The sequence below is a fragment of the Oxyura jamaicensis genome, chromosome 1 (assembly GCF_011077185.1).
Source record: "Oxyura jamaicensis isolate SHBP4307 breed ruddy duck chromosome 1, BPBGC_Ojam_1.0, whole genome shotgun sequence".
NCBI lineage: Eukaryota > Metazoa > Chordata > Aves > Anseriformes > Anatidae > Oxyura > Oxyura jamaicensis.
Genome location: NC_048893.1, coordinates 98,366,047 through 98,390,711, shown reverse-complemented (window position 1 = coordinate 98,390,711; position 24,665 = coordinate 98,366,047). Strand labels below are relative to the sequence as shown.

At 36.0% G+C, this 24,665-nt stretch overlaps 1 protein-coding gene across 3 annotated transcripts in view; it reads right to left on the bottom strand.

Moving 5' to 3' along the window:
* Positions 1-24,665, bottom strand: part of GBE1 (1,4-alpha-glucan branching enzyme 1) — a 169,677-nt gene that overhangs the window by 102,261 nt on the left and 42,751 nt on the right. For all 3 annotated transcript variants that reach the window (XM_035315354.1, XM_035315355.1, XM_035315356.1), the window contains exons 3-4: positions 19,782-19,897; positions 742-867 (exon numbers count right to left, since the gene is read on the bottom strand). In XM_035315354.1, the coding sequence (XP_035171245.1) occupies positions 742-867; positions 19,782-19,897 (242 nt within the window). The remainder of the gene's footprint in view (positions 1-741; positions 868-19,781; positions 19,898-24,665) is intronic.

Sequence of the window (24,665 nt, the reverse complement as noted above, 5' to 3'; positions counted from 1 at the left end):
TTTTGTTTTTAAAGAGATTTTACAAACGAGTTCCCCTTCCTCCGTCAAGCAGATACTTCATCATTTAAGTTGTGTGCTAAAACCCAACTCAAAAGTTGGGTTTACCCTACCTCACAGAGAATGCCCTGCACATTGTTATTTTAGTGAACGGGAGGGAAAACTATAATAATATGCCAGTCTGAAGTTCTGAATGTTTTCCTAGGGTATTCCTCACATACCACATAAGGAGTTGTCAATCCTGCCTATCACTTGCAGCACTGTAAGTGGATTTACCTGATATGAAAAAACTATGATTACACCGGAGTATGAACACTTTATTTTTAATGACTATTTCTTACTTCATACAGTGTTGACTTATTACTAACACTGAACTTTGTACTTGTAGTTAACTAGTTCTAAACTTGGATCCCTCCTCTGGATCAGGGAAGGATCATGACCACCTAGCCTTGGAATAGCTATTGAACTTGCCCAGTATGTGGAAAGGCAATATCATTTTAATGGATTGATTTATTTTTTTAATGTATATACTCCATGGAAGACTGGAAAGGTAGTTCAAACATCCACCATTAAAGTTATTTATTTCTGACAGTCTTGACCATAAGCCCTTCATTTCTCAGGTGGTTATTCTAACTAGTATATTAACTCTCTTTTTGTGGAAAGCTTATTTTTTCCAAATAGGAATACAAAGAGGTTGGGATACACATTTTCATACACCTTTTGAAAATAGTATTTAAGCCTTACTATATATGACTGTGGTGGATTCCAGTGTACCCAATCATAATTCACTTTGTCTTGATCACGGACTACGTATCTTGCCCAAGGTGAAATACGATAGAGGAGTTCGCCATTTTGAGCACGAATCACCACCTATAAGACAACCATAACGTACCAATGCAGTCAAATATAATTCATGCAACATCCACTATGCAAACCATAGCAGAGAATGAACTAGTATGCTACACAGAAGTTTAAATTAAAGAACACACAAATACATCGTGCTAGTTAAGACAAAAAACAACGACCCTATTCACAGACAAGATTTATAAAGGAATAACAAACCAGGTATGTCAGAAATGATGTTCACAGGCACGAGCCAAAAGGTGAGGATAAGCTCACCTTTATAACATATGTAAGCTGTATGTATGATATATGTAAGCATAGAAGACATATGTAAGCTTCACATAAATAATGGAAAAAAGAGCCTTCCCTTACTGCTAGGTTCCTTACCTTCCTCTGTTGCCACTGTTACACCAACGTATTCTTATAAATTTAAAAAGACATGCAGTATAACCAAGATGAGAACCTTGAGTTGTTTACTTGGAAAACAATCTAGTAAAGCAATTTTAATATCTTAATTCCCTCTTCTTTGTGAATCATGACTGATATGGCACAGAGCAGGATCACATATCAACACAAGCACAGGAAAGCTTGCAGGCTGAGAAGAGGGTAAAGACCAAAATTAAAATTGCTGTGTTTCTTCTGCTGTCTTTCAGTTTCTCTGGATACCTTTACCATCCTAATCAAAAAATAAGAGAAAGCATTCCTTTCAAAAGCTTGTAACACTCTACTTTGTCAGAAAAAAAGTGACCAAACACAAGAAACCTAGCTCTTTTAGAATATTATCATTTTACATAACAAAAGCAAGATTAATATGATGGACAGCATTGTACCAGTAATCCTTCAATTGGATATTGTATTCCAGAAGTTAGCAATCCTCAACAGCCCATGCCCACTCTGGGATATGCAATTAGGGCTTACTAAACCTGTGCATTACTAATATAATCTGTAACTTATAACAACCTTTCAAAAGATAAGCTGTATATGGATCAAGGGGTGGAAGGTATAAATTAGGTCAAATGACCCGAAGGGAGCACCTCTCCACAGATCAGATCCACTCCAGACAGTGTGCCATGGGACAATCCACCTGAGCTCTGCCTGGTACCACAGTAGGGCAGATGCCCCTCACTGGGAAGGATGCAAGACTCACTCACTATCTGTATTTCCCTTCTTATTCTGCCTTATTAAAGCAGTTATCCTACAAAGCCAGTTGTCAGGCCTTTCTTACTGAGATCCCCCAAAAATCCTGCTCTCTCTCACCCCTTTACTCAGTGTAGGAAAACTGTTGCCAGTATAGTTTTGCTTGCCTACAGTTTTGGCTGCCATTCAAGCAATGCCAAAAAAGGCTTGTAAATATAGAACCCAGAAAAATAAGCCACTGAGGTCTTCCACCAAAACTTCCTCATTCTGCATTTCTTAAGATGCTGACTGTAGCTTTGTTTTTGTTGGTGGCTGTTTGTAAAGAAAGCTATGGACATAGTAATGAGTCTCGAAGGGTGGAAGGTTGAGCTTCGTTTTTTTTTGTTTGTTTGTTTGTTTTTTGTTTTATTTTTTTCTCTCTCTTACTTCCTAAGACAACATCTGGACAGAGATGATTATCAAACCATTGCTTTTGTGCTTGTGCCAAGTGTTTTATTATTTTGACAGATTATCTGTATCCACAAACATACCACAGTAGAAAACAAGATGAAAATAAGTATACATGGCAGGTTAATGGAATTTGGTAGAATAGAGCAAGGAACTGTGATTGCTGTGCCTTTCAATGTATATTATCACAGACTCTAGCACACTGAGCTTCACTGACATTTCCAGACAGGTTTTGAAAGAGGTAATGGTCACTAACCATCTCATCCAAAAATTTGAGAATAAGTTATTGCAAACTCTGCACAGCTGCATGCAAAACTCCTTCTGCCAGAGTGCTGTGCTAGTAAAGCTGGCCAAAAGGGTATTTTTGCAAGTTGTATCAACAATATAAAGATCCTTCTGCCCAAAAGCTTTGATGCAAGTTGTAAATAACTCTACCTACCTACTCTTTCTATCACACTTCTGATGTTATTGCTTGTTTTATTAATTTGTCCCAATTTATCTAACAGAAATAAGATAATTACTGCATATAATAACCATATCTAGCTAATCTTAGCATTCCTTTTTTCCTCTCTAACAAACTCATGTAATTTATTACTACACAGGGTTATGAGAAGTGGGCATATTTTAATACGAGATAACTCAACTAAATATAGAACATCATTTAATTAGATGTAGGTCTGGTTTAATCCAAAAAATGATGGAAGGGAGTGTAATCTATTATGAAATACTAAAACAAGTCATGCATTCTCTAATTTAATCCATTACGCAATAAACTCATAAAAACAACCAATTAGAAACATTTAAATTAGCAAACAGTTATTTCCCTTTTTTTACCCACACTTCCACAGTTATGCTGCACAAAAGAGTTTAATTCATCTCTGTATTCTATACATCCAAAATCACAGAAGAACTTCTTATTGCACACTCAATTCAAACTCACTGAACTTCTACTTCATTTCTGAGGCATCAGTGTGCTTGATTTATCAGTTCTTCAAACGTCAGTTTGAGTAACACAGCGTTAGCATGTAAAGTATCTATCAGGTCAAGTCTGCTGGTTAGACTTCTCATGAGCTTACAGACTTTTATAGGAACAAAGGAAAGTTCCTACAAGCTGTCTCTGCCAGAATTCTAATAGAAGCAAATAAAACTCCTGAGAAGCAGAAGTGAACATGTATTTCTCATATGCTGCGATACTAATTACAGCGACAAACATGATGTGCTAATATATGATTTTCTGCCAGTGTTGGGTTTACACACAACCTTAATAAATAAATTAATTTCATTTGCTCCTAACTGCAAATGATCTAAATATTTTTTGATCTTTGCTTTTAATTTAGGACAACTCAACTTACAATTTAACTACACAAATATATGAAAACTCAGGTTCTGAAGAAATGTATTCGACAATAGAAGCCATACAATTTAACTATGCAAGTGTCAGAAAACCCCTAAAAAGTCAAGGGAAGCACTTATTTTAGACAAGTACTTAGAAAATACATCCGTTACTTTCTTCAGTCTAGGTCTTCTTAAAACAAGGAGCATTTTCAGATGCAGCTATGGCTGTTATCTGGTTGAATCTCATCATTATTACCATCAGTAGAAACCTTAATGTCCCCTGTGTTGCTTTCATTTTTCAACATCACAAGGTGTATACAGTCTAAGTATAGTCAAGAGGATTGTAACTAACTCAGAAAATGAATCATTATGGTACTGACATTGGTAAAGTTGAATCTCCTTCTCTGGTTCACAGTAGCAAAGTCAAAATCTCTTCAGAGCTATTCCAAGTTATTCCCAATGATTTCCATTCTGGTTCCTATGCTTACTTAACCATTGACTTAATTTGACATGAATAACATTTATGGAACTTTTCATTACGTGTGCTCTGTAACTGATCTTATCATTCCTCTACATGATAGCATGGAAGAAAGACGATTCTAAAAAATTACAAATAGAAATACTTCAGATAACATTTTAGAAGTTATCTTAAGATTGAACTCCTATACTATCATATTTAGCTGAAGCACGAGGAAAACAAACTGCAAAATGTTGAAGAAACCCCAAAACAAACAGCAATTCATCCCAAGATGATTAAAAAACACTGAATGTCCAATAGCCTTTATTTCCACATTTGTCTCATCATTTCTTGAGACAATTAGAAATCAGTTTATTTTATAAAAAATACAAAACACATGTAAAACTAAGATACAAAAAAACAACCCTTGTTCTATGTATCTAAATTATTAGGTATGGTTCATTCTTTGTAGTGTTCAGATATATGCTTTAGGCATCATATACATGCTGCACATACTGCTACAGGTTATGTATTCATGAACAATACTGAATAGTCATTACACAGCCCTTTTGACAACATAACTATGAGTTTATTTAGCAGATACTTTATTTTTGCCCTAAATTTAATTTTTTACTCATTTCAAAATAATTTCGAAAAGCTATGGTGCACAACCATAGCTAAGCTAGCTACAGCTTAGACAATCAGCATTTTATAGCTAGGTTTATGTTTTCTAATTCTACAATTTTCTCTAAATATGTATAAAATCTGAATGTTCATTGAACAGGCTGATTCAAATTGGCGTTCGAATTTACCTACTTCATTTAAGAGATATATCCCTCTTAAATTAACATGTATGAAGAAGCACCGTATACTGTTTTATATAAACCCTGTAGCCCCATTAATAAAACTCTAAAATACATACTAGTATAACATGACATGCATTTGTGAAGTGGAACAAGCAAAGGGGCAGAATATTAGCCTCTAACGACAACAAAACAATTTCACTTATTTAATATTTAAAGAATATCCTAGATAAAACCAGTCAACTTGTTTGTAATTTTCTTTACCATTTCTTTTTAATTTTTGCTGCCTTCCAAGAACAAAGACCATCATTTTGATGACTTTCAAAGAATAGACCTGTTAGAGCAGGTCCAAAAGAGGACCACAAAGATGAACAGAAGACTGGAGGCTGAGAGAGCTGAGATTGTTAAGCCCGGAGAATGGAAGAGTCCAGAGAGATCTTATAGCAGTTACCTAAAGGGGCCTGCAGGAAAGCTGGGGAGGGACTCTTTGTCAGGGAGGGTAGTGACAAGACAAGAGATAATGGTTTTAAGCTAAGACAGGCTAGGTTTAGATTAGATATAAGAAATTCTTTACTCTGAGGGTGGTGATGCACGTGACGCACTGGACCAGGTTGCCCAGAGAAGCCGTGGATGCCCCATCCCTGGATGCATTCAGGGTTGGCAACCCTGGCTATACACGCAGGCTAGGGGACGAGATGCTAGACAGAAGTCCTGCAGAGTTGTGGGTTTTCATTGACAGCCAGCTGAATATAAGTCAGCAGTGTGCTCTGGCAACCAGGAGGGCCAACCGTATCCTGGGATGCATCAAGCACGACACTGCTAGTCAGTTGAGGGAAGTGATTGTCCCGCTCTACTCTGTGCTGGTGCAGCCTCACCTCGAGTACTGTGTGCAGTTCTGGGCACCACAGTACAAAAAGGATGTACAACTATTGGAGAGTGTCCAGAGCAGGGCTACTAAGATTGTGAAGGGCCTAGAGGGGAAGATGTATGAGGAGCAGTTGAGCTCACTTGGTCTGTTCACCCTGGAAAAGAGGAGGCTCATTGCAGCCTACAGCTTCCTCACAAGGGGAAGTGGAGGGACAGGCACTGATCTATTACTTTAGTGACAAACAACAGGACCTGAGGGAATGGTGTCAAACAGCGACAGGGGAGGTTCAGGCTGGATATAACGAAGAGGTTCTTCACTGAGAGGGTGATTGTGCACTGGAACAGGCTCGCCAAGGGATGCAGTCACAGCACCAGGCCTGTTGGAGTTTAAGAAGCACTTGGACCGTGCTCTTAGTCATATGGTCTGAATTTTTGGGTAGACCTGTGTGGTGCCAGGAATTGGCCCTGATGATCCTTATGGGTCCCTTCCAACTCAGGAAATTCTATGATTCTGTGATTCTGGATTGGATGGGGGCTCTGAACAACCTGGTGTCCCTGCCCATGGCAGGGGAGTTGAAACTAGGTATTCTTTGAGGTCCCTTCCAACACTTACCACTCTATGATTCTATGGACACATAATTGGGAATACAAATAAGATTGCTAAAAAAAAAAAGATAATTAGTTATGTGTCATAAACAAGCATCGTATGCAGATATCCATTTAATACACACTACATGTACTTAAGTGTAGTTAACATCTACACTAACACTTTTGTCTACAACAAGTCAGACTAGTGCTTTACTACCAGCAAACTGCATAACATAGGCAATATGACTTTTTGTGGAGAGAAGGAAGTCTCTTAAAACAGTTAGCCTACTGTTTACTTTATGTTTTGATTTCTGTACAAAAAGAGGCTTTTACCTGCTTCCCCTTACTTTCTAAGTCATCTTACCCACTGGAAAATTGTGTTGCAAGATTCTGGAAAATTCAAAGTTAGTCATACAGTATTTGCCTACGTTAACATTAGATAAATCTCACGTGTTTGTTTTTTTCCCCCAGTGGTAAATATATTCACACAACAAGAATAAACTCAAAATTCCTGGCAACCTTGGAAGCCAGAATCATATGACAAAATGAAATATCAGTGCATATACACATTAAATAAATGTTTACACAAAAATACACGAGTCAGAAAGACGATGAAAACATCCTTCAAAATTCATCATTTAAAAGTAATTTTACTTACTAGAAGACATAGCACAAATATAAGTCATATATGCATATAATGAAACAAAAATGAAGAGCCTACACTAAGCCTGTTCATACATGAAGATTAAAAATGCATATTTTATTTACATTTTCTATTATAATGATGTTGGGTGTTTTTTTCCTTCAACATTTTTATCTGAAACTTTCAGCACATTTGAAGTTTAGCATCTGAGACTACTGTAATTAGTGCAGTAGATTTCATAGATGAGTACACCCATGATAGTGAAAAGATGGCCCAGTGACCTGAGGCGTGAGGCATCAATTCTGCTGAAGTGATTAATTCTGAAATAAAAACTTCCAGACCTAAGTAAAATCACCAGAAAAACTGAAATGTATGGCAAATGTGTAGCCAGAAATCACTGAAGTTATTTTAAAACTAGTGTGCAAAGATGCATTCCAATTTTAATAATGCTGGACTAGTAGAAAAAGTAGGATCTGAATCTCACAAGAATGTTATTACCAAAATGACAAGGTGTCTGTCCCACTAGAGTGTAGTGAATGTATGACATGAAGAATAACCTGTAGAGTAAAACTAAGTACGTTGTTTTAAACTTCATCAAGACACACTTGGAACCATTCTCAAAAGCAGTTTATCACAGTGGGGAACAACCATCATTCTGAGGGCAGTCTAGTACCTTACAGAAGAGGCAGTAACGAACTGGACTAATACAGAAGCTGAAATAGGTTCCATTTAATTTAATGGTGCTTCCAAGGCAGGACAAGAGAGATTCAGTGGCCTCCATTTTCAGAGATATTAAACATTTTGGAGACTTAAATACCCCAGTATTCTTTCTGTCTTTCCAAAGTAGCATAGGCCTTCCATGTGGCCTACAGCAGATGTGCCAGCCCCTTGTAGAAGTTTAACATTAAAAGAAAAACTAAGCACTTACATTCAGGCAACTTTCAACCTACTGTGACTCAGTGAAGTTTGTTGGCTTTTTATACCTTTGAAACAAACTTTTTTCCTTAATTTAGCTAAAGCAATGAATCTGAAAGTTTCACAAATCTAATGCATTTTGGTGACAAATAAGAACTTTTTTAAACAAAATATAAATGTGCAAAATGGAGCTTAATGTGATTGTGCCATCGTTACAACAGATTAAACCATGCAATAACAGTAAACGATACCATGTTTAAAATTCACTGTCATGAATATCTTATTTCTTTTTGTGCTAATTTTTCATCCTCATTTTCATGTTGGCTTCACATGGCTACCTCATCTTCCTCACAGATCTTCAGAACAGTGGAAGAATCATTCAAGTAAAAGCTGCGCATAAGATCATATACAATCTCTCTCCCATTTCCAGCCCCAGTGTTTACTCCTTTAGCTTGCAGCTCCTGAAGTTCCATATGCAAGTACTGTTTTCCATTGTAATGACACACTCCTTTAAGTCATCTACAGCGCTTTCTGGCTGCTGATGAAACAGGACCAAGCATCAAAAATTAAGGAATTGTCATTGAGACATCATGATTTGTTTTTGAGGTACTCATTTTCATTTGAAAACATTTTTGATAAAACAAAAACAAAACAAAAAAACTCTTAGAGATGTGAAATTAAGAATGGTATTTTTGCACTTTAGAAAATATGTTATACAGTGGTTTGTCATTTATACTGGAGCTGGGGAAACAGACAGGAAAGAGTAGGAAAGAACTAAAAAAGATATGCAAGCCAATAAACTGCTCTGAAACACTATTATTATTTCATTACTTTAATAGCTTGAAAGCCCTTGGAACGACTGTTGGTATACATGGCTTTTAATATGATGAAATTAAATTGGTCAAACTAACAATAGTTAATATAATGAGAGAGTGGACTACCTTTAATATAAATATGGAAATGTCATCAACTTGATATTTATAAGGGCAATAAGATATTATTTCTATATTTTCTAACTTAAGTTTTTCATTACAGTTTTTCAACCTTCTCCTCTCCCCCGCCCAAGCTTTTCAACAGGCCTTAAGAAGAAAAATGATAAACTGTAACATATTACCAAAATATGAAGTGTTTTGTAATAAAAAAATAAATGTCGACTGCTTTATTTTTTTAAATTTATTTAGCAACAGGGGAGGTTTAGGCTGGACATCAGGAAGAGGTTCTTCAGTGAGTGGGTTGTTGCGTACTAGAATAGGGTCCCCAGGGACGTAGTCACAGCACCAAGCCTGTCAGAGTTTAAGAAGTATTTGGACTATGCTCTCAGTTATATGGTCTGAATTTTTGGGTAGACCTGTGTGGTGCCAGGAGTTGGACTCAATGATCCTTGTGGGTCCCTTCCAACTCAGTATATTCTATGATTAGCTTTACATTTATTCATTACTGAGACAACTCTATCTGCACATAAAAAAATAAAAGCCACAAGAACACAGGTGCAAACACCTCAACTCAGCAACATGTACTGATTTGAAAATAAATCCAACTAAAAACCTAAAAATATGTCAGGTTTAGGTCTTAAATATTTTCTGGAAAGTTTAAGTTACATGCTGCAATAAGGTAATCATCTTTCTGCTATATGAAATTTATTAGAAATTAAACATCACAGTATTTCCCTTCCTCAGTTGCTCTAAGTGCATGTGAAAAGAAAAAATAGCTTGTATACCAAGACGTTTTGTTGTATAATATATGCTATGACACAAAGCTTTCATTTTTACTTCCACTAAAATAAGGGAAATGAGAGAATGCACAAGTTTACAAGAATACAAAAGAATCTGAACCAAATTAAACTCTCTAAAACTTCATACTTAAAGCATATTGCTGCTATAAGGAAACCTGATCTTATATTTTACTTCATAAATGCCGTTCAGTTTCCAAGCCTGTTCCTGCATTCAAGTCACTGATGCAATCCTGCTATAAGATCATTTTCCTTCTTTCTTAAATTGTTCATCCTTCTTTCTTGAACCACCTCAAGCTGCCACAGAAATAGAGAAGCAAAGTTTTACAATCGGTTGAAAGTACCTTTCCCTGGACACCTTTCACTGTGTGCCTCCATTCCACAAAGTGTATCCAATAGTCAACAGAATACATGCTTCTGATTATCATCTTTTGCTAGTGGTTGATTCAAACTGAGCATATTTACAAGAGTCAATAAAATTGTATCAGCAACCCTGCATTTCACACATACAGGAAGCCATAGAGCAACTAGTACCCTTCTCTTTCATATTGGTTTGTAAGCAAAGGATTTCCACCCTCCGTGAAAGAGAAGTCACTTTACTTTTCAGGCAATAATGTATTAGACTGCCAACAACGTATGCTGTTTTCAGTTCATCCAGGTTTATTAACTAAACCTCACAGAGCAAACTGAAGCAGCTTCACAGTTGGCCAATAAATGTAGCATACTCAACTATTTCACTATATGCTCAAAATACTCCAAAGTAGGTTTTCTCCCTGTTCTAAAGGTGACATTGCTGTATTTTTTCAATACTTGGGAGCACAGCAGGACACTTTTCAGTACAGGAATGCAATCTGCTGGAGAATCCAGGACCAGAATTCAGAGCTCCTTGCCTCCCACACTTACCTTCAAAGAGGATACAGTGAAAATAAAAACACCTGCCAAAAATTTAGGAGAGAATAGCATTGTTAAGAGCTTTATTCTGGAATTGTCTTATTCAACCTGATTGATTTGACAGAGTCCATAAAAATTGGGCAATGCTTTAGCAGCTTCAGCAAAGGAAGGCAAGGAATAAACAAGCAAAAGCTGCTTCTTCACTACTGCCATACCATTCCCGCTCCTGCGTGCACTCACTTAACAAAGCCCAAGATGAGTACAAAAAGGGGAAGAGGGATCAGCAGCTGTTTGACACTCCATCTTCTCCCAGCTAGAAGTACCATCCTAGACCATCTCCCAACCAAATCAGTGGGGCAGAAAGCAAGGAAAGTGGTAGATTTCGACATGTTGAAATTTCACTGAAAAGTGTCACTGTCCTCTAGATCCTAAAGCTACAAATAACCAAAAAATCAGGCATTTCAGTCAGGGTGCCTGCATTTCTTGTGAGGTGCTTACAGTCACTGAAGTAATTTGCTAACAAGTTAATTGAGTATAAACCTTGAAAAGAAGTTTCAGAAATTATTGAAAGCATGTTGCTTCTGTCAGGTTGCTCTCCTTCATAAATTGAAGGTCGGATAAATTGGAAAGAAAAAACAGAATATTCCAGTCACATTCTTCCAAGTTCCCCCTTTCCAACTTTTTTCCTCACCAATTTAAGATTACGGTCTAAAGAAAATCAGTCAAGACAAAGCTGCCTGCTTTATTTTTCTTTTCTCTTCCTAGTAATTTTCTGAAGAAATATCCTAAAGGGACAATAATTTAAAACAAATATTGGGAGAATGCTAATTAGTTATTGGATACATGTGAATAGTCCCCAGGTGGTTTTATGTTTAAAAACAGTTCTATAGAGAAGTATCCATGGTTCAGATGTCATGTGTGAATCTTCTGTGCAGTTTTTTTTTCTGCAAATACATCACACCAGCTATTAGACTCTGAACTTATCAGGGATATTTATATCTATTCAAAACTCTCCCTTCCTCCCCCGCCCCTTGGAAAATTAAAAATAAAATCAAGGTTTGACAGAAGCAAAAGACTAACTCCAAAGCCAAGTCATGCCCCAGTTTTCCAAAAGAGGGAGATACAACTCCATTTCTGAATTCAGCAAGTGTTTCGATTCCAATGAAGAACATAGAAGTGTTGAACTAGTTTACTAGACCAGCCTAACAATAACAACTTTTGCCGTGTTCTCTAGCCCCCGCCCCCGCCCCCCCCCCCAACCTTTTTCCTGTTTCAATTAGAAGGCATATATACTAACATAAACCTACAGAAAATACAGTATCTATTGGAACATAGTGCAATGCAAAAGACTGAGACAGCAGCCTACTATTTACTACAAAAGCACCTATGCAGAAAGAGATACAAATAACATAGGCGAATCAAACTTAAAAATCAAGAAAACAATAGGAGCATTGTTAATATTGAAAGCAGTATTACATGGAAAGAAGCGGGCCCAATACAGTACAACAGGCACAAAACTAGACAGTACTTCACTTAATCATCAACTACTATGAAGTACAGGAAGAAACAACAGGTTCAATACTGTTAGCTACCCAAAGACAATACCACTAGGTATTTCACCACTAGGTGTTCACAGATAGATTATTTTTTAAAAACACATTTGCACTGCAGGATAGCATTCAAACTTTCAGCCCATAAGAGTTTGAAAAACTATTTCAAAATCAAGTTAATAAAAGTTGAAGGAAAACTAGAGTCTCTAAAATACACATTTCAAGAAATACTTTTTCCCCCACATCGTGACTTAACCAGAATCAAGTTACCATAATGGTGATGTATACTAAAGAGTATGAAAATTGTATGCATATTATAAAAACAGTCATATATGTATTATATAACAGAGGCTTAGGGTAGGAGAGCATGATTTGAAAAGCAACCATAATTATAAAGCACATTACACACAATAAGTGTAACTTATTAGAGTTGTTTCAAGCCACGTCAAGTAGAAAAGAAGCTATTCAAGTATGTAATAGAAGCACCCAAGCATTAAGTATTACTTATCCTCTACTGTAAAGCACTTGTAAAGGACAACTGCTGCATAATGCACCTTGCGGTTGGGTGGTTTGTGGCATAGCATGCATACCTTCTGGTGTTCCCCTTCACAACTGTTTCAAACTGACAGCAAAATGTCTTTTGGAGATGAAGTAGGTCATGCTCAACACCACCATTTCCTGTGACATACTCCTACAATGTTTTCCAGGTGATTGGGGTAGCTATGATCCCCAGTACTTTCACTTTCCTTGTCCTCCTCCCCAACAACTCAAGAGTCTGTCGGGTTTTGTCACAGCCTCTTTGGTGGGTAACCAATAAACACAGATAGTTCTGATGTGGTCCCTGTGTCCTGAGGTCATCTCCTGTGTTGACAAGACAGATTCCACCTGACAGGACTTTAGCATACACAGTATGGAATAGGTCCATTAGAATACTAACGTTTTAATCTTCTGCTTTCTCCTTGGCTTATAATCTTAACAATATTAGACATGAATACAGCCCCAAATCAGAAATTCTAAACGACCAGTAAATCATACTGCAAAGTGTTAAAAGCTTTAACTAATTAGTGGCTCTATCCTAAAACAAACAAGAAACTCTAAAAGAAAACAGTCATGTTTATATAAACTTAGTATGGACATTCAGATTTCAAATCCTATTTCAAGACCCTATCCTTTTGAAAAGTCTCTCCTCCTTTCCCTCCAAAAACCTTGTTGCTCTATTATATACCTAATACCACTTGACATGATTCATCTTGTGTGGGTAAACTAAAAGAAAACCATTCTTAAATAGCAAAACCTCCTGCCAAAGAATTGTGCCATCTTCAAGTCACAGGAGAACTAAGCTTGCCAAAGTAAATGAGCAAGAATATTCTGAATTGCTGGGCTCAGCCTACAAAAAAAGCTCTGAAGAGTAAGAGTCCACTGCATTACAATGCTTCATCCCTGCTACAATCTCTCCTACGTGCCTAGGAGTATTTGCACATTACCTATTTGGATTTGGTAAACAAAGTCAAGAGGCCGTTTACCCTCCACTGAGGTAACAACTCCTCCTGCTAGTAAATTTAATCTGTAGTTAACACAGAAAATCTACAATAACTTGCTAAGGGGTCAGGGCTCAGAATCAAGCAATGAAACAAAGGGCATTGCCACATATTTAACTGAGGCTTTACTTCCCATTTAGCACCACTGAGGCACTGAATAGAAATGATATGGAAATAGATATGTTGGATGATTTAAATCCTGTTCCCTAAAATTCAAAATGCCAGCAACATCATGTCTGTTCCTTGCTGCACACAGATTACATAGCATGGTGCTGCAGAATACTGATTTCACTTACTGATCAACTTTGCAAACATAGGGGTTTCATTTCGTTTCACCCACCCACCATTCATGACATGAAATTTAAATTATGTGGAACTTAGAGTATAAGCAAGGCTATTTTCCACACACACAGCTAAGTTGGAAGCAGGAAATATTTAAAGTGTTTGCTTGTACATATGAGAATGCAAATATGAAGCTTCCTGAAAAGGTGTTCCATTGAAGTGCATCAACTACTGTTCCTTCTTCTACATATAACCTGTTTACATCTTGTATCAAAACAAAACAACGAAAACCCACAAAAAACCCACATCACGAACACTTCTATACCTAGCAATGTAAGCACAAGCCCGTTATCCCACTTACTCAAGTTTACTGGGTTTTCATATTGAAATTAATAACACCTCATTTTGACCACAGACTGCTTGAAATGCATGAGATCTGAGCTTCAAACCAGCCTGATACTATGCCACTGGACTTTCTGATCAGTAAGGTCAACTACAACGCCGTCTACTTCATCAATGGCAGTAATTACACTTGATTAATTTTACTATCAGTGGTTCCCTGACACTGATTAACCTACTTGCTTACTACATTTGATTCTTTTTCAAGGTTTATAAGTTAAACACAGAGCATGAAGCTCTATGAGTTACTAGACACAGTGGTAAAAACTGTAAAGATGATTTTTTAATAACGCTATTTCCAACCAACTTTCCTCTCCCCAGAGCCTCAAAGCAACAGGTTATTTTCAGGTGTTTTAAACAGTGTATGTTAAAATGTTCTATTGCAAAGCAGTTCCTCCTTTTCACAATTTAAAGTTAAGAAGGGTTTTATTTGGACTACAGAATTACCCCAAAACAATAGTAGTAGTGGTTTTGTTTTTGTTTTACAAAATAAGACTTGCTGACCATGGTGCCAGCCCCAATTTTGAACTTAGCTTGGCACCTATGAATTTTTTTCAGCTATCACTGAAACCATTCAAATATATAGCAGCCTAGAATGTCAATAGAAAAGTATGCTTAAAATGTGCACAAAATATCAAACCTAACTACTTCACTACAATACAAGACACTTCCTTGTAAAACATAATAATTGAGAGAGAGTGGGGAAGTGCTATAGATTTAGTGATTGGTAGAATGCAGAGTTTTGAAAAGTTTCTACCCTTTTCTGAGATGACCTTTCCAGGGAAGACTTTTTATTTGTCTCTGAGCTGTATATGACTAGTTCTATCACCATATGAAGGCTATGGTACCCAGAGACCATCTGTTAAAACACAGCCAAAATTACCGAAAAAAATAAATCTGATAACAATTATTTAGGTTTTTATTATTATTATTATTACTTCTATCTGCATGCAATTATATTAAAGCTATCTGAGAAAGCTACTCATGAGTAGTTAATTCATATGACCTCAAAAAAGCCCTTTGAAAACAATAATGTCTGAAATATCAGTGATGACTATCTTGCAACTTTTACTATGCTTTTAGAAAAATTTGCAACATGGAGGCACATCAGCCATCCTAATACTTCCCTTTATAGTTGAAGAGAAACCAGAATCACTTACAGTGAAATTTCATGAACGTACAAATGAAATTTAGAGGTATACAGTTTTTTAATTTCATGCACCTACCCAGCATGTTGTCAGATAAAGTGTCAGATAAATTTAATATATAACATTCATATTCTGTCAAATCACTTCAGAAATCACAGTTCACCTGTCATTACTAGAGAGTTGAACAATTACTACTATTTTAGTATATTCTCTCTAGCACACAAAAGAAAAACGTAGCGGTGCAGCTATACAGGTCTCTTAATGGAAATTATTTCCTATTCAATGTTCTGTGGTGTCAGATAGTTCATAATCATAACTGCCAATATTTTAGAAGTACCAGTCCTACTATTTTCTATTATTTATGTGTGTCAAAATATTTTAGAACTTGATTATTAGCCATGAATTTGCAAGTTACTTTCATCTAGGCTTGAGTTCTTGTTGGCTACTATTTTCCAATTGCTCTTCATTTTCTGTTTTGATCATTTGCATTCTTATAAAGAATATTAAACAAGTTCCCCAAAGGAGATAGATCTCTACTTTTAATAGTGTTATAACCCAGCCCTAAGCTTCACTGACACTATATAAAAATTAGAAACAACAGTGAAAACTAAATTTACAGGTATTTTTAAGCAGTTATAAAATTAATTTAAAAATAAAGACTAAAAAGAATGAAGTGGAGCACATATAATATCCCACATGTGTACAACAATGTAGGAGACTTAGTAGGGAAGCCTATCAATCTGAATTTTTCTAAAAAACTTGGTATATGCCATGAAGAAGGAATTAAAAATATTCTGTCAATGAAGGAAGAATTTTTGACAACAAAAGAAGATAAGCACACACCCTCCCCAACTACCATCGTTGTTAGAATGAGACATACAGACTGTCTCCATTAGAATAATGCTACAGATGTACAAAGAAGATCAATCCGTTGCAGCAAAGAGGTGTTTTTGTTTCTTTATTTTAAATCTGTAGTCAGATCTATCAGAAATTAAAAAAATAAAAATAAAAGAATTCTTACAATCACAACAATAATTACATTTGTTTAAACAACTCATTCTAAGTTCCTTGATTGATCTAGGGGTAATTTTGGAAATGCCTTGTAGCATTTTCCACCAAGAAAAAAACAACACTACGTATTTTTCAAAGAAGTGCCCTTGCCCTTTTCCAGCAGGTAACTATTTTGTAGATGGATGTTGTAATTCACACGACAGCCAATTCAACTGTTTCAAGTATTTATCTGTTGACACAGAAGATGCATCAGAAACATACCAAAATATCTGCAACAGGCCTTTTAACAGTTGTTTTTTTTTTTTTTTACTTACATTCAACATTTATGCTTAGTTATGAGAAGACTGCCTGAAGAATTACAGTAGACAGTTTACTACGACTGAAAACAGGAAAATGTTTCACCTCTATCCCTTATCTATTTTCCTATAAAAATATTTTGTGACCTGATCTAAATTAGTGTCATCAGCTACACTCCGCCCATTTCCCATTCTGGTTCAGAAGTTACTTTTTAAAAAAGAAATGACCTTGTCACAGTTTCAGAACTTGTCATTCACCTTTGTAGAACTGAAGATGAAAATACTGTATAGAAAAGCCAAAGATAAGGACCTCCCAGAGGAGCCTTTTTCCCCCTAGCAGATTATTTAAATATTTACATAGTCAACTTTAAAGAGATTTAAGACACTCAGAGAATTAATATTGTCAAAAGAAGCTTTAAAACATATGCCATTATGCTTTTTACAGTAACGCAAAAAAGTATACACACACACCTTCAATACCAAGAAAAAATAATTTTTGTTGCCTAGTCTCGTACACTACCTATGCATTTAAAAATCAACTCTGCAATCTGCATAGTAATTGCTATCTACATATATTCCAATGTTTTCATCTTCTACGTGAACAAAGAACTGCAGAACTGTGCTCTACCACACAAATCCTAAAGTTCCCCAAAACGCACACATTTTTGAATGGCCGCAGTCTTGTAATGGAACCATGTAGTTTCAAGAAAATTAAAAGAGCAGCAGTTTTCAAAAAACATTAGTGGAACAATAGCAGAAAAAGATCGCCTGTAGCATGAGGAAAACATGCATTCCTTCCATGTGTGGAATAGTCCAGCCTTACTTCAAGTTTTTGTTTTTGTTTGTCAGATAAGCCATTTTAGAACTACCTTAACTGAGGAATATTCTTCCACTTTAGTTATTACAGATAAATACATTGAAAGGACATGCTAGAGTCAGTTGTGTAGGCACCAAGTAACAAAAATGTGCCGTGAAAGATTATCAAAGTTGCAGATGAGGCTGGAAGACATTCTACATGGATTAAGTCATCAATCAGAATTGCATACACTTCTGAATTGAGTTTCTAAACCTTTGCACTTAAAATACATAAGGGTATGTGCATTCAAAATCAAAACAGTTTCACAGGCAGACAGAATAATACCAGTTTAGCTGCATGGACCTCTCTGGTAATCACACTTGAGTATCAGTAATTGCATCTTTGTTTAGAATCAACTCCATAAAAGCACAACTAAAGACACAATAGTAGGAAGAAGAAAGAGGAAAAAAGGAGAGGAAAAAAGGAGGAAAACAAACCCACATTCTGCTCTGCAAGGAAGAGTTTCATGACTCAAAGCAACTACAAAACTACAGCAAGTTGCATTACTAGTACTAGAGTCATCAGTAACCCAAAATTGCGTGCACTAGATCAATTATGCACAGTACTGTCTTTGCCGTATGGAGCTTCTGTTTACAGACAAATAAAGAGGATAAGTACTATAAATATCTGTACTTTAAGAATAGGATATGACCATGATTATATAGAGAGCAAGAAAACTCTTAATTTTACCGAACACATTTATGAATATATCCTATGTGCTAGTAGTACCAACATTACTCATCATTCGCACTTTTATCTCTACTGAGAATGGACTATTCTACAGTAGGTAAATTCAATACCTTTGTAAATACAACAGAAGGTAAATTTATCAGCAAATAAAAAAACTAACTTGTACCTCTAATCATAGAAAATATTAAGTAACCATTCTGCAATCTCAAATTACTGCATAATCATTGCATTTGAGTTGCAAACAACTGCTTACTTCCCTGCTCTGTGAAATAAAATCAGCTTTCTCACATCCTTGAATGATTACTCCTAAATTTCAATTTATCCCTATTTATTAGTGGGACAATTTCATAGGCCAGAACAAATGCAGAGAGATAAGCATATACATTGAGTAAGCATTTCCAGTGCATTTTTATGCATTTCTTTGTTTCAGCAGATTCTCTGTTTACCTAAGATGAGATTTTCAATAGAAAATTGAGGATTCTTTATAATGTGTTAGTTTTGTTGATGGGAGCCCTGAGAATTGAGTATATATTATACAAATACTCCCAGTTGCTTAATTTTCCTGTCTATAGATTTTTTTCAGTACATTTCTTCCCTTAACTACTCATTACTGTCCCGTTATCATTTGACATCTCTAGAACACAAGCTCAAATTGCAACAAGTCAAATTTTCAGAAGTATATCTCAATGACTAAAATCACTATTCACATGGAAATAATCACATCTACTGATAGTTGTCATTATGTTTATCTGCACTAAGCATAACAACATTGGTATCTGACATCTCAAAGAAATTTTCCATTAATTTTTGGAAGACAGGATTTTATGCTCATTGATGTTCATGAAATACAACTAAGTTTTTCCTCATTCTGTTTTAGTTCAAATTCCTTAATCTAAGCTAACTGATCGGTATTCTTATTTACTAAATATTCCAAGTTTCAAGAGGCTACATATGCCTTTAAAGCATCACAAAAAGAACACGTGAAAAGTTATGGTTAAAAGCATAACATTTTCTACCAGTATACTGAGATTTGAATAGAATCTTAAGGAGTTGCATCAAATATAGAACAGCTTTACGTTCACCTTAATTCTTATTTTTTACGTTATCAGTATGTAAAAACTGGTTTCACCTTGTAATGTGATACAGTACATTATATCCACATTTCAGCAACATATGCCTGTTTCTTTACACCATGAAGAAAATTAGATGTTAATGCTATTTCATCCTTTGGGGTCACTTCACAGAAGTAGATAAATTGATTGCTTCTTACAATAATTATAAGATAATAAAGTTATTTAGCAGAAAACAAAAAGGGCAAAGTGAGTATGAAATGTTACTAGAGCTGGAAAAAACTAGCACCTTTAGCTTTGATCCATGGGGCACAGGAGAATAACCGTCTTGTCCAGGTGGAATGAACAACTCCCATTTCCCATACTCGATTTTCTTATATGGGTGAGAAAATGGATTCCAGCCATCTGTAATAATGAACAAAAATAAGGGTATTTATCTTAAAATGCGTCCAATTACAATTTAAAGGCATAACAGTATTGTCAAGTCTTTTTCAGAATACACTTGCAGCAGATACAAATACTTTTATATCAGATATTACTGTACCCTTTTAAAAGAGGTTCAATAAAATACATAAGATGTTTACTGGGAAACCATACTCCAGTTCTAATTTGACAATGGCTGATCATAGAGGGGGGGGAAGGATGAGCTTGGACAAAACATAACCAAAACCCACCTCCGTAAGTCACATGTTCAAACCGGCTTCAGACAGAGACACATACACAACTCATTGCTTCTATTTTGACAAACTGATGTCCTATTAATATCATGAAGTGTATAAACTAGAAAAGTGAGGAAGCTGCAGACAAAATTGATAGCAATGGCTACAAAACTACACAATACCAGATACCAGCAACACAGCTAAGAAAACTGGCCTGAAATGCCACAGGTGTATGTAAGTAAATCTTAAAGAAGGTTTCTTTTCATAAAGAAAAAAAACAAGTAAACAAAAAAGAAAACAACACACACATTGAGTGAAATCAGCTTAGATTCTATAATTCAAGAATCTTCATACTGTTTTTATTCATTAAGCACTGGAGAGGTATGAGGTTAGTTATTATGACATACCTAATTGAATAAGAACCTGCCAAGATCACGTGTGTTTATATAGATGTTCAAGGTTAACTCTCACAAATGAGAGTGAAGCTTCTGAACTGAGACTTCAGGCAACGCAATTATTTCTGAACTAAAAGGAAGCAGGCAAGCCAAGTTTCAAAATGACTTTTCTTTGCCTTGAAACTTGTCCTCCTCACAGATCCCAGCAACGGGGAATGCTAAGGTAACAAGAAACCAATTGACACAGGAACTGAATTGCAAGATGCTATCTCCATACTAATCCATTTGCATTTTCCTGTAGTAAAAAGAGAGATAGCTAACACCAAGGAAGAAACATGAACAGCCTTCACTGATCTTCTATAAAGGACCTTAGGTACATAGAGTAACAGTGGATAAAGTCTATGTTCACTTCCTAGTTCCATTACCAGTTTAAGCTAGTATAAAACAGCATTTCTACTGAACACGGTAGTCTGGGTTAAACAAATTAAATAAAAACCAGACATGACATCAAAAGTGAGTTCTCCTGTTCCAGTGGCAGTAGCAACTACTTTAAAACCACCAGCTTACTGACTGTGTCTCTAGAGCTTTTTATTGTTTTTAGGGAAAGTAAGGATAAAAACACGCCATTACTTCTTAGTATGTAACAGTGGAGGTCAAAGTGGACTAGTCAAGACAAATTTCTGTATTAATTACTTGAAAGCTTTTTCAGAAATTTCAAGAATAGCATTTAACATCTGAGATGATTCCACAGTTCACTGTAGAATATTGATCTTTTCTTCTTTAAATGAGGAAAATATAGATTCCTATTAATAAGACAGATGATATATGCTGCAAGATATTTGAATACCTTCCCTAATTTGAGAAGATATTAACAGTAGGAGGGAAAAAAATATTAACAAATATTACTGCTGATTCAGTGATATAAAGCCATCTGCTTTATCTTTGTCCTAAAAAAATAGAAAGCAGTTCTCTTGGGAGCAAGTGATGGAAAAACAAACATTTTCAAAAGTAGAAACAATAAGTTAACATTTATTTAATGCAGTGATCAAAACGCATCTGATTTGTGCATTCACACAGTATTCCATCATAAACAAATTATTAAAAAATTAAGACAACTTAATTTATTCCTTCATGGTCTGAATGCATACTGCTTATCAATTTTTATGCTTTAACTTACTTGAGTTTGCCATGGAGGAACAAAAATTGCAGTATCAAAAGAAATAACTTATAAATACGAACTTGTAACTAAACTTTTAAAAGATATTCAGGACAAAATGATTCTCTTCTTTTACTTAAAATATATTGCAAAAAAATTAGCACAGTAGCAAGTGCTTCTTAAGTCTTACAGCTTATGATTTCCTAAATTATACTGTTGATGTGTGATAAATCTTCTGTTAAAAGAAAAATAAACATGCCCAGAGCAAACAAACATTTGCTGAAAGGCAAGTCAAACTGCTATTTAGTAGATGGCTGACTTAATCTGATATTCGTAACCATCTCACTTCAATCACAATTTTGGACTAAATGCTCTCCAGAGATCTCTTCCAACCAACCTATAGCAGGTTAGGGAATAGACTACAATACCACATATGATATTCATTTTTAAGACCACTTCCAACTAGAAGAACTCTGCTGCAATGAAAGGTGAGTTTAAGGAAGAGATTACTGCCTGCTTCTCCATGGAAATCATGTACGAAATCTCCATGTACAGTGCAGTACAAAAGTGAAGTTACCTATATACTTCAGCAACTACATTTTTCCAACAAACGTCAATAATCTAAAATATTGTCTAGCATGCAAAATAACGTTCTCTAACAGTACATGTATGTACATGGATGTATGTCTTCAGCTTCAGGGAAAAAGAGTAGACTTTCAAAGAAACTTGCCGGTTACTTTTATATAACTGTTTAAACCAGAGAGATGCCATTCTTTAAAGAAACAAACAAAAAGCATAAGTCACACAGGCTAGACAATGACACAAAAACAAATAAAACAAAAACAAACAAAAAAAAAGCAAACAAAAGCCTGTGTAAGAAACATTCTAGTACCTATTCATTTTACAGTAATGTCAAACTGATGCAAAGATGCATTATTATAATCAAGTGTTCCCTACGCTTAAAAATAGAAATACAATTAATTCTACTCTGTTTAGATACAAGTTTTCAACTTAACATCTTTGGATAGTGCTGAGAGAAAAACACATTAGCAGAATGAAAGTACCTACTAAACTATTGCTTGATTGATAGCAAGAGAACTTACATATTTAGCAAGATTGATTTTTAGTCTAAAGCTTCAACCAAAAAATAACAAAAATGCAGGTCTACTAAGGACCAAACAAACACTACTGGAGCAATAAAGCAATAGCTTCTTAGAAGAACAACCAAAGCTGAAACAATAAGTGTATTCTCTCCCTTGCCCTCCTTCTTATCAGGAGCATCAGGTACTTGGAGGTAGGAGGTAGAGTGTAGGGGAATATTATGCATAAATCAGATAACTACACGCTCTTATAGGAAGGACATCTTTGCATAACCCAAGTGGCACTGATATGGTCCTTAAAGCAGAATCTTTCAAAACCAGCTGACTCTCTTCCTCCCTCCACTCCACCCCTAGATATCAGCACTTTTTCTGAAACTCTTTCCAATTGAGCTATATTTTCTGACTATGTCTTGCTAACACTAAGCAGCACAGAAGTGTCTTAGGCCCTCCCATTCCCTTTATAATCCCTGTCTCTCCATTCCCTTAGGGAAATTCATCTGAAGTTACTACGTACACCAATAACACTATATTATTACATTACTCCAAAAAGCTTCTCATGCCCTTGGTTTACAAAGATTCCCTGTGACTCCTACAACCAACTCTTCTCTTCTTTAGAAGTGGAATGGTTGCACTTCTCTATTAATTTAAGCATGCCTGCTTTCCACAGGCAGCTTTCACTATTCTGCCCCAGTTGCTTACACTCTCCCCTCCATCTGCTAGCAATCCCCTGTGCTCCACTTAATTCTTTCTCTTCTCAGCCATGGTTCCCCATTACTTGGTGCCTGTGGTTCATGATTTCAGAATACACAAAGTAACATTCATCTATCTCAGATGTTCCTACTTAAAACCATTATTTACTTCTAATCCCTTGGAAGGGAACTTGTGAAATGTGTTCATTTGATTCGTGTCAGTATGGAACAATGCTAGGGCCGCATGATGAAATATAACCTTCTATTTAAGAAAAACAGAGTGATTAGTGTACATAGTTCTTGTATCATGCAAAGGAACGCTCCAGCAATTTGTGTAAATAGAGGGTTTGAAGGGCGAACATTGAGACTCAAGTCTGGGAGATGAGAGGACCAAGCAGATTTTTAGGAAACTGCAGACTTTTGCATGGGATGCTGCGCAAGCCTCTGATAACCAGCAAAGAGATCCACCAAATAAGGAGAAAGGGGGAGTGGAAGGACGACCGAAGGACAAAGCCTGGGAGGAAGACTACGAGCCTTCAGCACAAGAGACCCCCAGAAAGACCACCAGAGACTGATACGCATGCGTCCAGAGAGGGTTTGGATTCCGGGAACTAATTATAATAACCCTGCCTTTTCTAGGAATAGTGATGAATATGTATTAGTCTAGGAGCATAAAAATCAGCCACCTGATGTAAAAGATGTGCGTCCTGGTGGAGCAGAGACTCCCGGCACACCCAGCGCTGTTTGCTTGCCTCTATTCACTTAATAGATCACAAACTTTGATTAAAATCCTATTTGGGACTTAATCATTAATCTCAAACTCATTTATGAAGCTTACTACAGAAAATATTGCTTTGTATTATGTAAGAGACATAAAAAGTTAAAATGCCCCGAAATTTGAAGGCCCGCTACAGGAAGGAAGTGGTTCAGGTTTCTCCAGTTTTACTGATGAATTTTCAGATTTTTCAACAAAACACAGCCAATAATGTCGAGAACAACATCCCTAAAAAAGCAAAACACCTCAATAGCTGACTATTCAGACATCTGCCATTTCCAGAAGAAAAAGGACAGGAAGAAAAGGCAAGGAGAAGTATCTTAGTCTGAGAACAAGAACTTCATAAACTCTGCCAATAGCAATAAACAGAAAAAGGTTAAGAAGCTTACCAACAGAAGT